The sequence below is a fragment of the Anser cygnoides genome, chromosome 3, assembly GCF_040182565.1.
Source record: "Anser cygnoides isolate HZ-2024a breed goose chromosome 3, Taihu_goose_T2T_genome, whole genome shotgun sequence".
Taxonomy (NCBI): Eukaryota; Metazoa; Chordata; class Aves; order Anseriformes; family Anatidae; genus Anser; species Anser cygnoides.
This window is the reverse complement of record NC_089875.1, coordinates 923,269-939,005: the sequence shown is the minus strand read 5'-3', so window position 1 is coordinate 939,005 and position 15,737 is coordinate 923,269. Positions and strand designations below refer to the sequence as shown.

Here is a 15,737-nt window from a genome sequence, read left to right as displayed (position 1 = left end):
TTTTCTGTTTTAAACACTCCCTGCCCTGTGCTTAAATGATGACAGGGTGACATAGGTAAACGTGCCAGCTCTTCCAGTATTACACTCGATTCAATTCTTCTGTTGTGTATGACCAGTCTCACATTCATGTGAGTGATCTCCAGGCTTCCAAAAGCTTGTTTTCTTGTAACATACAGTCACTGGAGGCTTTTGGAGGAGAAGGGCCACCAGCAACCTGCTGGTAGGATTTGTTGTCTGAAGGTGAATCGACCGGTGCCGTGCTAGCTGGAGTTTGTAGCTAAGGAGTTGTTGCTCTGAGCGCGTTGCAGCACCGTTTTACACTTGCAATCAGCTAGCTGAATGTTTGTCTTCCGAAAAATAATTTGGCCGCGTAGTAATGTACTCGAACTATGTGATGAGTTAAAGTGTGAAGCTGTTTATGAGCGCCTTCCCTTTTAATTCATCTGGAGCCGAACGTTTTAGTGCATTGGTGTGCTTAAAACACAGACGTGTCGGAAACAAAACGTAGCCAAGCTGAAATCACCCTGTCTTAATGTACAGTGAAATGGAGGGGGAAGAGCTGGATTTCTTTCTTCTTTTTTTTTAATTTTTTTAAAGGATCTTTTTAACCTGGATCAGCATATTGGTCAGATTTAACCGCATGGCCCCATGAGCAGGAGCCTGGATAAAGTGGAGAGCCTGGGGGAGATGTCAGCCAGCAGCACAGCCCAAATCGCTGTCCCTGGATGCCCTTGGAGGTGGGCTTTGCTTTCCCAAGGACCTGGGCATTGCTGGGGTGTAGCAGAGGATGCAGTGTTGGCAGAGCGAGCTGGGGTTTTGTTTTACATAGTCCACATCTGAGTGCAGCATCTTTAAAGTTGGGAAGAGAGTGGCAGTGAGGAAAGTTCCTATTTTTTTTTTTCCCTTTATTTTTTTTTTCTCCCAGAGAATGAAAGAGAAGTGTGTAGTGAATTTCCGCTTGTTTTTTTCAGCGTGTGTGGAGGCTGCTGTGCCATCTAGAAGGGCAGCGAGCGCACTGAGATTTGACCTTTGGGGAAGGGAATGTGCAAACATGCCAACCTGCCCCGTGTCTGTGGCACGCATGTTTTTCCTCCCGGTGCTGCGCGCTGGTCAAGGTGAACCAGGCACTTAGCGGGCAGTGTTTTCCAGTACAGCTTGTCTCCGGCGTGCTTGCAGCGCGGAGGATTTGTGTATCTCAGCTTTTCAATGGAGCTTTACAAAGCGAGGCGGAGGCCTCCTGATTTTGGCCTTGCTTTTGTTCAGCCGTGGCTCCCCGGCCATTTCTTCGGCATTACATACGGGAGCATAGGAGGGAGACCTGATTCAAGGCAAGAAGTCCAAGAGGAGCGCGTTTGGTTGCCCCCAAACTTGAGCACTGTACGCGAGACGGCAGCCAAGGGATGCAGCTCCCGGTGCTGCTGCAAAGCCGGCAAAGTTCCTGCATTTGTGTTTAAAAAAAAAAGCAGCAAAATGAGTAAAAAGTGGGGATGCTGGCTGGATTCGGGTGTCTCGAAGGCAACGGGCAGAATGCAAAAAAAAAAAAGCAGGGTGCAGGCACGATCGGGAAGAAGCAGCTTTGGCTGGCAGGCAGTGCGATGACTGACAGCTTCCTGCACCGCGGCGGGACGGATTAGGGAATCGCCGCCGGGTCTGGATGAAGCCAGGATGCTCGGCCAGGCATCCCAGCTGGCATGGAAGTCAAAGGGGGAAGGCTCGTGTCCGCCGGTGCTGCTGCGCTGGGACCTCGTGTCCCGGCGGCGACAGGAGGAGGGCTGGGTCAGAACCGCGGGGCAGATGAGGATCTCGGCGCTGCTTTTCAGGAGAGGGGCTGCCATTTCCACATGCTGTTTTAGGCATAGGCAAATCTGGTTTGAATCCCATTGTCTCATGTAACGGGCATGGGAAAAAATAAAGAAAAGGGGGGGGGAAAAATGCAGAGAGTTCAAGCTGCTTGGAGCGTGCATCCGAGTTTTGCTAAGTCTAACCATAGTTTTGTTTCATCCTCTTGATTTTATTTTTTTTATTATTTTCTTGGAGAGCTCGCAAAGAGGAAGGAGGAGTTTGGGAAAGCTAAACAATGCAATGTGCTCTTACATGAGGCTTCCAGAATGATTGTTCCTTTAAAGTGACAGGCTCCCCCTTTTTAAAAAGCAAGGAATAAAGAAAATCCCCCGATTGACAAAAAATCCTGCATGATGACACCACCCTAACCCCCAGGCATGTGTTGGTTGTTGCTGAGGATGAACAAAACCATGCCATGGAATACAAAAGCCCTGGGAGCTCACCGTGGACCTCTGCCCAGCGCAGAGATGCGCCATAAACAACTGCATCTCAATAGCCCTGTTCCCTCACCTGCCTAATGTGTTTTGCCAAGGGTCTGCTCTCCCCGCGTCTCGTAAATATTTTATGAAAATTAAATCAGAAGTGATTACGGCGAGCAGTTCATCTGTCTCTGGTTCTGTCTGCGAGGAGGGAAGGGAAGGCGGGAGTCAGTACCACTGCATTTTTAAGCGGAGCCCGACATATTTGCAGTGCATGTGAAGAGGGTATTTTAAAAGTTTGCATCAGCTGTTGGGTTCTATTTTGGGGATGGATTCCAGCGAAAATAACGTGGATGCTCATAACTGTGTGAATAAATGACCCCTAACTGCTTTCTTAAAATATCGTATCAGTCTGCTGTGGGAAGTCGGCGTTTAACTGTTTTTTCTCCTCTGTTTGCGTCTGAGTGTATTGTATAGGAGGAGCGCGCCTCCGAACTTCGAGGCTGAAGTGTTTAATTTGTTCGTAGCAGAGACGGGAACAATGGTTCAGGTGCACCAATCCTTGTAGCTCAGCTAATCTAGTTTTTGTTAGCATTCCCCCTCCCCGGTCCTGTTTTCCCCCTCCCTGGAAATTTCAGTGTGGAAGAGCTGGGATTCAGCAGCGAGTTATGTGCAGCCATCTGTTCCCGGCTGCCCTGGGAGCCGCGCAGGCTCTCGCCATCCTCTCTGCATGTGCATTGCTCAGCACCCGCCGACCAAGCTTCGTGCCTTTATTTCCCAGCATCCGTACCGGTCTTCTGAAGGAAAACCTTGTCGGCAGCGCTGGGTGTGCTAAGTTCCCTCTTAGCACCTCAAAATGAGGAGCTAGCACTTGGCTGATTAAATGCAGCTCTGCTGACAGCAAGCACGGTGAAGGCTGAAGACTTTAAAGAGGAGCTGGCACCCACCTCCCCCTCCATACCCCTCATCTCTGCCCCTTAGGCCACCTTGAGAGCCTCCTGTGCCATCAGGACACAAGCCTCTACGTGTGGTGAACTGGGCTTGGGGAGAAGATCCAGCCAGAAAAGTTCTTTAAAAATACAGATGGAGAGACTTGGGGCTAGATTCTTGTGGCTCCTCAGCCATCATGCATTAAAGGGACATGATGGGAGGGAGAAGCGGGGACTGTCATCTCCCCGTGGCAGTGTGGCCCCGTGCAGACCTCAGTGGCCATCTCTCATGGCCTTAGGATCAGCTTCAGTAATGTGGCTAATGTTACTTGTTATGGGAGGGAGGCTTTGCTAATCTTCGCGGAGCTGTAGGAACACAAATACTGGGCAGCTGATCATCCCGACAATGCTGTGATCTGCACCAGGAGGTAATTTCCGAGGCGCGAAAAGATTTGTGTAGCCCTCTGTGCTAAAAGGAAAAGCCTGCCTCTGTCCCTAGGTGGTCGTAAGCAACCAGTTGGTTTAAACAGTTCCCGGGTTTTAAGAGGTTTGGGTACAGTGGTGTACCAAAGGGAGCGCTGGAAGAAGTTTTACTCAACGTTTTGAAGAAGGAGGTGAGGTTAGAGCAAGGCCTGTGATCCTGCCGAAGCAATTTATCTCCCCTTGGCGTGGAGAAATCTAGTAAGGTCAGCAGGGCGTTTGCTCCCACCAGGTCTCCATCCCAGTCCCTGTCGTCGCGGCGGGGCTGCTGCAGGAACCCAAGGACTGGGGCTCCTGCCGTGGGGGTTTCCCTCATCACGGTCTGCTTCAAGGTACCCGATGCAAAGACTTCTCCATACGTTTAGGGGTACGCTAGCCCAGTGGCGTAGTAAGGGCAAGGTGGGGGATTACGTGTATCCCGGAGACCCGTGGGATACCATCTTGCTGCAGCCCTCCCCAGACTCCGGCAGGCTCTTCTCTTGTCGTCCGTCCAGAGCTGCGTCTGCTGCCTTGTATCGCAGCGAGCAGTTAAACAGAAAAATCTCCCTGAGGTTTCCCCCGTAGCACATCTGATTGCTCGCCACATCGCTTTAGCTGTGCCTGACTCGCATGTGTTCATTGTAGACCTGGGAGCGAGTCGTTAAGCCACATCTGTGGAGCACGCAGAACTGACCCGCGATGCCAGAAGCGGGTTTAGCATTAGCTTAATGGAGATGATCTCGTGCACAGAGTCCTTGTAAATGTTCCTCAAGTTTTGCTGACTTAAGGCAGCACAGCCACCGGGATGTTTCTGGCACTAAGTGCTCTAACCGCAGAAGTTTAAAAAATAGAAAAAGGTAGCAGTAAAGCTAGCTGGCTTTCTGCACTTGATGTTGGTATTTGTGTAAATGGGGACTAGGAAGCAGTCCAAACGTTTGAGAAATTATAGTCCTGTTCTGGTGTAAGAAAATCTGAATCTGTGCTTATTGTAAGAGTTGCGTATGGCCAATTTGTCTTCGAGCCGTACTGGAATATGATCTAACACGAAGTTCTTCCTGCAGGCTCTCTGTTAGGATTAGGAGTAGATGCAGTTCTCGTGATCCTCAATGGAGAAGAGTTTCAAGACTTTTTCCAAAATGCATAGAAGCTGCTTTCTCAAATACAATTGCTGTCTTTAGTAAAAATTGTCCTCTGTGATACGAAACAAGCAGAAATTGGACAAAAGCATTTTTTTTTCCTTGGATTTGTCTTGTCAGGACAAAGTAAAAGCTTGTGGTCAGGAGACAGAAGTCTAAAATCTCACGGATTCTTCACAACGAAGCTTTTTCTTCCTTAATACCTAGGTAACCTTAGCCCTCCTTGAAGTGAGCTGTCTTTAACACACAAGGATAATTCAGAGATGAATTAAAAATGTGAAATCTTTTTCTAACTTTCTTGAGTAGAGAGCAATTAGAGACAAATACTAAAAATTTTGCTCTTCCCCTCTCTGTGACTTTCAGAAGCAGCCATGTCTCTTAAGGCTTAAATATAAAAGCTGGAGGGGAAAGGAAAGAAATGTTCTTGCAAGATTAGGCTGAGGGAGTACTGGGAGACTATATTTTATCTTAATTTCTTTGGAAAGGTGGAAGTTTCTGTGCCGTGTGTCCAAAATAGCTCTCAGACTTCCTCTTTGTGAAGTTCATAAACAGCGGAGGCTCTGCAGATAAACCTCAGAGTCAAGCGTAGGTCCGTATCGTTCACTTGCTTCACCATTTCAGACTTTTATCATTTTTCCTTTCCGTATCGATAGCGCAGCTGTGTTTTCCCTTTCTTCCAGCAAATGAGAAGGGCCCTGCTCGCTTGTGCTGGGGCTCCCAAGCAGAACTGCACCTGGGCAGAGCACACAAACAACGGGCTCCAGATGACTGGGAGGATGCAGCTTGTCGCACGTCTGTTTCCCAGGCTCATCCTTAAGCCACGAATTAGTGATGGAGCTGGGTTTCTCGTACTGGGGACATCTTTTCAGATGACAAGATGTCAGGCAGGCTCCCCGTTAGTATGTGCAGGCTTCCCGAAGTGAAAGCAGCAGGTTTGGCTGCTGAAGAACGCCTTGGTTGAATGAGACCCACCGAGTTTTGCGTTTCCACGTGGGGCACAGACAGACCCCATCAGATCGGGATGGTTCAGCGAGACGGCTTGCACGGCAGTGGGAGAGAAGCACAGCGGCATGTGGCAACAGAGAGCAGCTTAACTTGCAGACAGACAGCTTCTGCTGTAGAAAGGCCAGGCTGGCACAGTTTTCCAATTACTTTAGAGCCATCCATTACTTGCAAAATTGCTTGTTCAACATCATGATACTTCTATTCCCCATCGCCTTCCCCACCTCATGTAGCCATTAAAATCTTTGAGAAAAAGCAAATCATCTTGTTTGACCCATAATTATTCTTGACAGCAGACTTGGTAATGCTTTAGCTGACTGAGAGCACTTCTAGAAGTTGCAAGCAGCAGAGCTCCCATAAATTCCCTCAGGCAACTGATTTCTGACAAGCCGCTTCATAATTTGGAGATGGATCTTTCTTCTTTTTTCCTGGTCACCCTGGGTATTGCACCACAAGGGGTGAAACTATTCTGCGAAGCCATTAGAGGCAAGGTGATCTGTCCAGTTCAGTAGCTGGGAAATGGGGGAAGGGGAAAGCTTTTTTTTTTTTCATCTGTTTTTATGATAGATGCTTATCTCAGAATATTACTTAGGCACCTGATTAGCCAGCCATTCTTGTGTAACAAATCCATTTCAATGAGAAGTAAACTGCAGTAAATGATTAACATAATCTTCTTTACTAATGACTAGGGATTTTTTTTTTTTAATTTAATGAGTCACTTCTTAAATTCTGAGAGGGAAACAGGGACCGGGGACACTTTTTCTTTTTAGTGATTGCAGTACAAGCATTTGCATGTAGAAACGGAGTGTTTTCTCTCAAAGTGGCCGTATCAAACATGCGGTACGTGTGCTCGCCTAGATATGTTCAGCTCACTTGCAAGAGGAAATGTGTAGCACGGGTTTTATAAAATTGCTATTATGGTCATGATTAATGATTTTGTTATCCGAGCAGCGAAACCACAAGGCTTCGCGACCGCCATAGCAATCGCAAAGCTCTGGTACATGCCGCACAAAATTCTCTAATTGTGCATTGAGGGCGTGTTGAAACGGCGTTTCTTTGTGGACTCACTGTTCCAACAGCTTTAGGTTTGGCTTCATTTCTCTTCTGTGGCTACCGGGCATGTTTTCAATAGTTCCCCTGAAAAAAAATTTGGAACCAGATTGGTTTCAACAGGCTTTAGGGGAAGATGGTGTTTCTCTGAGAGACCAATGGTTGATAGCCTGGCTCTGGAGGAGAATAATGCCTTTTCTAGATTTATTCCCATAGGCAAGTGTGTTGTATTTGGGTGACCTGCAACAAACCTCTCATGTCTCCCACTCTGTCATCCTCCCTCAAATTTTCACTGCCATGGCGGCAGCAGAAAATTCCAGCCCACAGTCTTGTGTGGGGCAGGAATTTCTCTCTGCTTCCATCACAGGCTAAGTCCTTTCCTTTGAGGATGTGTCTGTCACCAGTCACCAAGTTCAGGTGCAGTCGCAGTTGAGCAGTACTAAGGGAACAGTCCACCTCTCAGGGCTTGAGCATCATACCTTAGACCCTTGATCGCTTTCTGAGAGCTTCCGTATGGCTTCTTGAACCCCCTTGAAACTCTGGGATTTGTCAGAAGTACTTCCTCCTGTTTGAAGCTTATCTGAGCGTGTCCCACTGAAGGCCTTGTGTTCCCCTCTTCTGAAGAACACCAGAAGAATAATCACTTCCTACTCTCCTTGCCCGTAGGACTCCTCATTCTATAGACTTCTTCCCTTCCCATCGTAATGTTCCCTTCCATCATTTCTTTTCCAGGCTGGAGAGACCTCCTCTATTTAGCTAACCAGTATTCAGAAGCCACCCCAGGCCTCCGATTGTCCTGACTGTTGCACTGGGAACTGCTGTTATTTTAACCCCAAGACCTCTCTCCTGAGCAGCAATAGCTGTTTCATAGTACATAATTGTGTGTGTCAGATCAAGGTGTTTCCATCACTTTACATACTAGTGGTAATTAGCTTTTTTTTTTTAATGTCTGGTCCCTCAGCATTGTGAGATTCTTAAGCGAATTTTCAGGGTCAGCTTTCATTTTTACTTCCCTGAATAACTTAAGTGTCATGAGAAGGTTTTGTCATCTTGCTGTTCACCTTGTTTTCAATTTATTTATGAGTACGCTCAGCAGCACAAGTAGAGGCCTGGGGGCTTCACTGGTGACCTTCTGCTTGGGAGGGAGGGATACTTTCCACTCTTACTTCCTAATCTTCAGCCCATTTGTTCCTGTGTGTTGAGGGCCTCCTTTTTTCTTCTACAGAAGCTTGAAGCTTTGGTGAGGGATCTTTTTTTTGGAAAGTAGCAGTGCTTATTTCAGCTGATAGTCAGCAAGGTAAGCCAGCAGATACTGCATCCTGTTTCCTTCAGCCTCACCATCCAGGAGGCAGCATGAACTTTTTTCCAGAAGAGTGAACAGAGACCTGGGCTCGGGTAGCCTGCTTTCTACCTTTCTTGGGTGCTCAGAGCAAGTGTTTGCGTTGGCAAAGTGCCCCTCTAATCTGAGGACATTGAACGTGGAAATGAAGCAATTTTTAATAAGGTTAATGCGGAGGCCTGAGCCGCAGCTTCTTTGGTATGCTGCAAACAGGTTTTGTAGCCATGTCAACACATGTGGAGGAGAGGCTCGGTCGCCCTGCTGGGCCTGAAGGAGAAGGAGGTGTGGAGCAAAGCAAGGGCAGATAAGGATCCGGCTAGATAAAAATCGCTCCAGCCTCTCTTCCAGTTGCCCGTTGCAGAAATGAGGCCTTCCCAGCGAGGCCGTGCACGCATCCAGCAAGCATCATGCTTCTCGGGGGGCTGGTTATAGCCCCCAGCTGCCCCACAGGGATTATCTAGCAGCTACATCCACTTTGGGACTTCTTTTTCCGTCTAGGAGGGCGAGAGGGTTGCTGGCCAACGCGTGCCACCTACTCCAGTTGAGTAAGTTTCCCAGGCTTCATTACGTTGACCATAAGCACCCACGATGTTTTTGGAGCGTACCCGCGAAAGGCTTGTCCCAGCAGGGCTCAGCTGCAATTCCAGTGAAGGTGAAGGGTCCTGCTGGCTGGCACGGCACTGTGCTAAGCCCTGCCTCCTTTTTGGCTCGTGACAGTCAAAGTTTAACTTTAAGAGCATGCTACAGGGTAAAACTACCCGGAATCTGGGGTGTGTGCCTTTCTGTTGTTGTTCTGAGAAGCTGAAATTACAGCTCTGCATCAGTCCGCACCACACGCCGCGCTGCGGAAAGGTACTTGTAGGAGGTGGCCGTTGTAACTAAATCCTAACTCTCCTAAGGTTTTCGAAATATCCTGAAAGCTTAATATTATTTTGAAGTACTTACTTGTAGAAGCTTCTCATTTTATTTTGAAGTGTCCCCAGAATGTGCTCAATACAGTAGGGCTTGAAGTTAGAGGCAGAAAAGTTAGCTTAGAAGTGCTTAAACCCCAGACGTGAAGTGTCTGTATCTAGTAAGAAGTGAAGATTTGGCTGATGAACCATTTAAATAATAATAATAAAGAATACCAGTGCAGTTGCATTTTATAGGTGTTATTAACATATCTTAAGACTTGTTCTAAGTACTTGTTTAAAAAAAAAATAATGAAAGAAAAAACAATCCCACATGAATTAAAAGTCTGTTCACAATGGGTGGGTCAGACATTCAAACTCATCCTGCTTGTTGTACGTCTCGGATAACCCAGCCTGACTTCACATCACACTGCAACCAGATCCGTGTATTTGCTTTCAACAAAATAAGCTGGCAGTTCAGTGCCTTTAAGTGCTATAGCAGTTAAAGTGGTTTGACACATACTTTGTGTTGTAGTACTTTAAGGTGTGCTCAGCTCTGGACAGAGCCTTGCGAGGCGTTGTTTTCAGAATAAACAAATGGCCACAATGACTGGTCTTGTATTCTTGGAGTAAGAGACATGTTAATACAATTCATTGAAAAATAATATTTAGAGAGTGCATTCTTGATGAGGAGAGAAGGTTTTTCAGGTAAAACCAGTCTTCTGCCAGTGTTGATGTAACTACCTTCCCCTGTTGAGGTTGTCTCTCTGCTAACTGTTGTGAAAAATGAAAACATCTCCATTGGACTTGTCTTAGCTGCAGCCACAGCTTGACAGTTGAACGGGGATGGAGATTTTTCTTAGTTCAAGGCACCAGTATTGCAGTTGATGTAATTGCAACGTTACAGCCTTTCTGTCAACAGTAGTACTGATGTGTAAAAGGAACCATCGAGAGGGTGTTCATTTAACAGCCGTCCTCTGATATTTGTGGTAATCTGAAAAAGTCTAACCAAAGTATGAAAAGAATTAATGGGCAAAAATCCTGAATGTCTGGATATTGGATGGAAGGTATTTTAACCAAGGAAGGGCTATGGAGAAGGGATGGCTAAGACTGGTCACCCTGCTGTGCATTTTTCTGGGAGGAGAAATAAATACATTAAGAAGCTGCAGGTATTGGCAACAGCATATTATTGCATATTTTGCCGTTTCATGATTGTTACTGTGTAATGATATAATAATTAATCTAAAGAAAGTGAGCACTATGAGGCAGGAGTGTATAAAAATAAAAGGAACATTCATTGCACATTAGAGATTAGAGACAAAAGGAGATGAAAAAAAATGATTTTTAAAGAAAAGCTGATTATTTAAGTAGTCTGTGATGAACCAGAACTCAGCAAGTGTTTGGAGAAGAATGCGTAAAGAAGTTTTTGTCTTAATGGGACTCCTGAAGGTTAACAAAATTACCAGAATTTTTTCAGTCCTGAGTGTGCATCAGGACTTAAACTCCTTCAAATGATGCAATCATTTAACCTTGTACTTCTAGTGTGAATGTTCGCCATCCTGTGGTGCCCAGTACAACAAATAATATGCCAAACGAATAGGAGTGGTGTTAGTGAATATGTCACTGGTAGGCTATGGCATATTTAATTTTTCCATGTGTGTGGCAACACATTTTATGGCCTGGCAACGGATCTGCCTCTTTCAAGAACTTTGTGAAACCTGATGAAGCTGCCTGCTGTCAGGTGTTGCCAGTATTGCAGGTGTGTGCGAAGTCAGTGAGTGGCAAAACACCTCTTTTTAATACTGTGTGCTGTAACAGCTGAATGAATGACAAGTTTTTTCCCCTTTCCATTTAAAACAGAATGCTACAGATAGCTCCTCCAACTCCTCTCAGAAAAGGGAACAGCCTGTGCGAACTCTGGCTTCTCCGGCATCCAGCGAACATCGAAGAATTTGCACTCGTGGACACCTTCACGACCATTATAGTTCTGACCACTACCATCTAGAACAAGTAAGGTTTCTGTCACTGCTAGCTGTTAGGACATAAAGGACTGTCTCTGTCATTAGCTAAGTCTGTGGAGTGTTTGGTTTCTGCCCACCCCAACCCTCAGAAGATCCCCACTCCTGTCTCCTTCTCAGTTAGTTTTAGTTTTAAGTGTCTGTTTTCTGTCTGAAAGTTGGAATATGGGGGAAAGCCGAATGCCTACCCTGCTTCTCCTACAGATAGTGGGGCACTTTGTGAAGATGCACTGATTTGTTAGCTTGTTGGGTGGTTTTTTTTCTTTTCAGTCAAAACACACCAAAGTGTGTACAAAGAACAAAATTGTTCAATAACTTGCTTTTCATTAAGCAAGGAGAAGGTAATTGCTTATCGAAAATTGAGCTTATATTTTCTCCATCCCTGCTTCCACAGTCAGCACCACGATCGTACCGGCACGTCAACTTTCCGGATGACGATGAGGAGATAGTACGCATCAATCCTCGGGAAAAGATTTGGATGACTGGATATGAGGACTATCGCCATGCCCCAGCGCGAGGAAAGAACTTTGATCCTGATGACATGGACTCCTACGTACGTTTTGCCAAAAGTGAGGCCTCAAAACACGAATACACTTATCCTTACGTAGACAACTCAGACTTTGACCTGGGTGAAGATATAAAGGGTGCTGTGATAAAGACTCAACCCGTCAAATTCAAGCCCAGACGGAAGGAGGATGGTGAGAGGTCGCGGTGCGTGTACTGCAGGGACATGTTCAATCATGAGGAGAACAAACGGGGTCAATGCCAGGATGCTCCAGACCGCGTCAAGACTTGCATCCGTCGAGTGAGCTGTATGTGGTGCGCAGACACTATGCTCTATCACTGTATGTCCGATCCGGAAGGAGACTATACAGATCCTTGCTCGTGTGACACCAGTGATGAAATGTTTTGCCTCCGGTGGATGGCCCTTATCGCCTTGTCTTTCATTGCTCCATGTATGTGCTGTTACTTGCCGCTTCGGGCTTGTCACCACTGTGGGGTCATGTGCAGGTGCTGTGGTGGAAAACACAAAGCTGCTGGATGACTACAGATGAGTTCAGAGTGTTATGTTTTTCCTGTAGTTGAAGGAACACGTTGGTTTTTGAGCATTGAGATCACTTATTTTGATGCAGCCACTGTGCCCAACAGCATCCAGAAACCACCAGTTTGGATCACTTTACATTTGATCGTCTGGGGCTCACACTGCATTGATTTGCTCATCAAGTGTTCTAACTAACTAACGTACAGCATAGACTTTTGTATTATTAATCTGTAATCAAACAGACTCTCTTGTACATGTTTATATTATTTTTTCAGTTAAAATGAGTTTGAGAAAAGAACTGCTTTAAATGGTGGTGGATTGTAGAACATCTCCAGGTTGTGTCCGTCTTGCCTCTGCTTGCTTGGTACCATCAGTGCATTAGCAAGTTTTGGCATTTCTCGAAACAGGGTGGTATAGTGAATGAAATCTCACTTGGAAGATATTTTAACTTGCCGTCAATTTATTGTGTGTATAGAAGGTGTGCTAGTAACAAACTTGTACCACAACACAGTATTTCTGTCACTGGTTTTCTTTTATTTTGTTTTTTTTGTTGTTGTTGTTGTTGTTGTTCTATTTTCCAAAGCCAAAATAGCCATCTAAGCTGCAGTTTCTCTTCTAGAGTCCATCGTCATTTCCTTCAGCAAACATCTTAAATTATTTCTCTGTTCTTAAAGTTCTATGAACAGAAAGCAAGGCTCAGTTACCATAGTCACATAACCATTGAGAATCTGGTAGTTCTCCTTACCTGTAATCATTTCAGACCACTACTTGAAAGGGAAACTTAAATTTTAGTGTTTTCTTTTTTCCCTAAATAACTTTGGAAAAATAAAACTGTGTTTTCAGAGTTCTGCTTGAGAACGGAACTTCTTCATTAGCCAGCCATGTCGTGATTTGAGAATAAAACACTAAGGTTCCAGATGGGGAAAGTTCTTGTTATGCAAAGAATTATTAACAATGCAATGTCAAAAGCACTATTGTAATCCATGGCAATTCTGGGGAAATGCTGCATTAAGTGGTGGATTGTATGGAAAATAGTGTTTATTTTTTTCTGTATAATACATGAGCATGAGAACATACACATCCACAGTAGAAACTACATTTAGCAGTCTAAGCAGGTATTTAAAATCAAAAGCCAGGTTAACCACCACTTTCATTTCTTGACCTGCGGTCCCAATCCTCCAGATGCTTACAGATGTCCCAACTTAATGCGTGTGCAACCAGCATTTCTGTGATTCTGTGTGTAGGATTAAGCATGTGAGTCTTTGCAGGAGCCAGACTGAAGTGTCTCCCCCGCTTTCCCCTCCCCAGTTTGCCACCCAGATTTATCAAGTGGATGCATAAGGTGCATACAGCAGGATAAGATTACTTTAATTTTTTTTAAATGTCATGTTGTCTTGTGTACAAGGCTTGTAATTAGCTGGAAAAAGAGTATTTTTCTAATATATTACAAGGAATAGCCAAATAATTTTTATTAAAAAAAAATGATTTAGCGCAGTGAGCTCTAACTAGCATAGTACAATCTGAATACTTTGAGGCAGCTAGGGATTGGCTTGTCAAAGCTGGCACTGCTGTTCCTGCCATAATTTCTTTCTGCAGTAAATTGCCAGTGGGCGCATGTCCTTTCCCTCCCTCTATTGCACATTGACATCAGTCTTAAAAGAGAGGATTTTTTTTTTTTGCCAAATAAATGTAAAAGGAACGCTTGCCATTTTTTCTTGGTGGAATGTCCCAACAGTTCCTCTGAGAGTTAATCACAGCTTTTTAGTAAACCATGAACTAAGTATGCAATGTGCTTATACACTATAGAGTTTGGTAGGCTTAATTTGTAGCAGTTGCTGGGGATCTTTTGGTTGGAAAAAAATGAATGATAATGGAAAAGGGATGGAGTGTTACACTCTTGGTGATGTGTCTGGGTTTGCTGAATGAAATATAAATATTTTGTGCCTAATAGCAGTTGACAAATCTCTCAATGGTGTCTAGTAAACATCAAGCCAGCCTCGAAAAAATTTAATGGAACAACCTTTTCCTTTTATTTCTGTTCTCAGAGTTGTTTCATGTAAACAAACATCTGTAAGATCTTGTCTCTATAAAGCACAACACTACAAAAAGATCTTACAGCTTTTTGTCCGGTCTTGAAGTGCCCCTATTTATTTAAGTAAAGTAGACATACTCCAAGCCTTTCTGTATGTCTGGAAATAAAAGTTAAAAAAAAACCAACTTTTTTTAATTTTATTTTTTTTTTATTTTTCCTCCTTCTTCCTCCCTCTTCTCCTTTTGGGTTTTTGTAATACTTGTAGATTTTGCTGCGTGTGTTATTTGGTTTGTGAAGGCAGTGGTGTAAGGGCACAATGATAGAAATGGGTGTTTTTTGTAAATATTTCTCCTTAATTTCCACACTGCTGCTGAACAGTGTGTAGCATTCTCCCAGTCAGCTTTGCAATACTGACATCAATCATTTGAGAGAAATTATTCAGATTTTATTTTTGTATCTGTGGTAACAAAACATTAACCAATTTTTTTTCTGTTGTGGAAAATTTTTTTCAAGCTATTGCTCACATTAACAAATTAAAGTGCCTGAAGCCTCATCATTATTGTATCTATATACTAAAAGTTAAAACCCTGTTGTATTGATTTTTATAAGCCTTTTTACCTCTGTGTAAAAAAATATATATACAAGTGTATGATGTACATTTTAGTTCTTAACTTCTTTTTTTATTGTTTCTAATATGTATGATCAATGTAGCTATTGCTTTAAAATGTACCATGTAAATACAAATACATCATATCAAAATGATGCCGTTTATGGGTTTTGCCTGGCTGGAAAACAAGGTGAAAATTAAACCATGCTGGTAAATACAGGAGAAATTAGCAGAACCACCCTTCCAAGACCTCAGTCTCTGAGGAAAAAAAAATGAGTTAGTTGGCATTTTGAGGTTGTAAATGCTGCTAGCATCAGACACAGGCTGTACTTGCCCAAATGCAGCAGGGAATGAGGGAGTGGTTGGTTTTTTTAAGTGGTTTTGGGTGTTATTCAGGTGTTTTGCACGCTTCGGGGGAGCACCTCAACGGGTAGGTCCGGCCTGCTGGTGGCTCTGCCTTCCAGGAGGCCCAGGTGGCCATGACAGTGGCTGGGCCTGGGCCTGGGCCAGCGCCCTCAGGTGCCACCATTGCCCTCTGGGCCTCCACCCCCCACAGCCTCCCATCCCACAGAGGCCCTAAATATCCCTATTTTGGCCTCTACGATGGGGGATAGGGCTGGTGCTGAGGGCCAATGTATAGATGTCCTCATGCCACCACAAAACCACCCCACAGATCCTTAGACTAGTCCCAGCACCGTGAGGGAAAAGGAGGGGAGGGGGAAAGCAGAGGAAGAAAAAAGCTGGGAGCTGTGGTATTTTTCTGGCATCTTTCCCTCTTTCTTTGCACCATTTGCCCCCTACGCTGTCCCAAGGGTAAGGGAAGGGGCTGTGACTCCATGTTAGCCTTGTGGGCACCCAAATCTGTCTGCAAAACAGTCCGCATGTCTGGGCATTTCAACAGGCTCTGGACAGCCCTGGAGGGAAAGAAGCTCGGCTCATGTCCCAGGTAGCTGTGGGGACACATGGCTCCCG

At 44.9% G+C, this 15,737-nt stretch overlaps 1 protein-coding gene across 3 annotated transcripts in view; it reads left to right on the top strand.

Moving 5' to 3' along the window:
* Positions 1-14,920, top strand: part of SPRED2 (sprouty related EVH1 domain containing 2) — a 60,537-nt gene extending 45,617 nt beyond the window's left edge. For all 3 annotated transcript variants that reach the window (XM_066995327.1, XM_066995326.1, XM_013194856.3), the window contains exons 5-6: positions 10,927-11,076; positions 11,479-14,920. In XM_066995327.1, coding sequence (XP_066851428.1) covers positions 10,927-11,076; positions 11,479-12,129 — 801 coding nt within the window. In that variant the 3' untranslated portion in view covers positions 12,130-14,920. The remainder of the gene's footprint in view (positions 1-10,926; positions 11,077-11,478) is intronic.
* Positions 14,921-15,737: the final 817 nt, after the last annotated feature.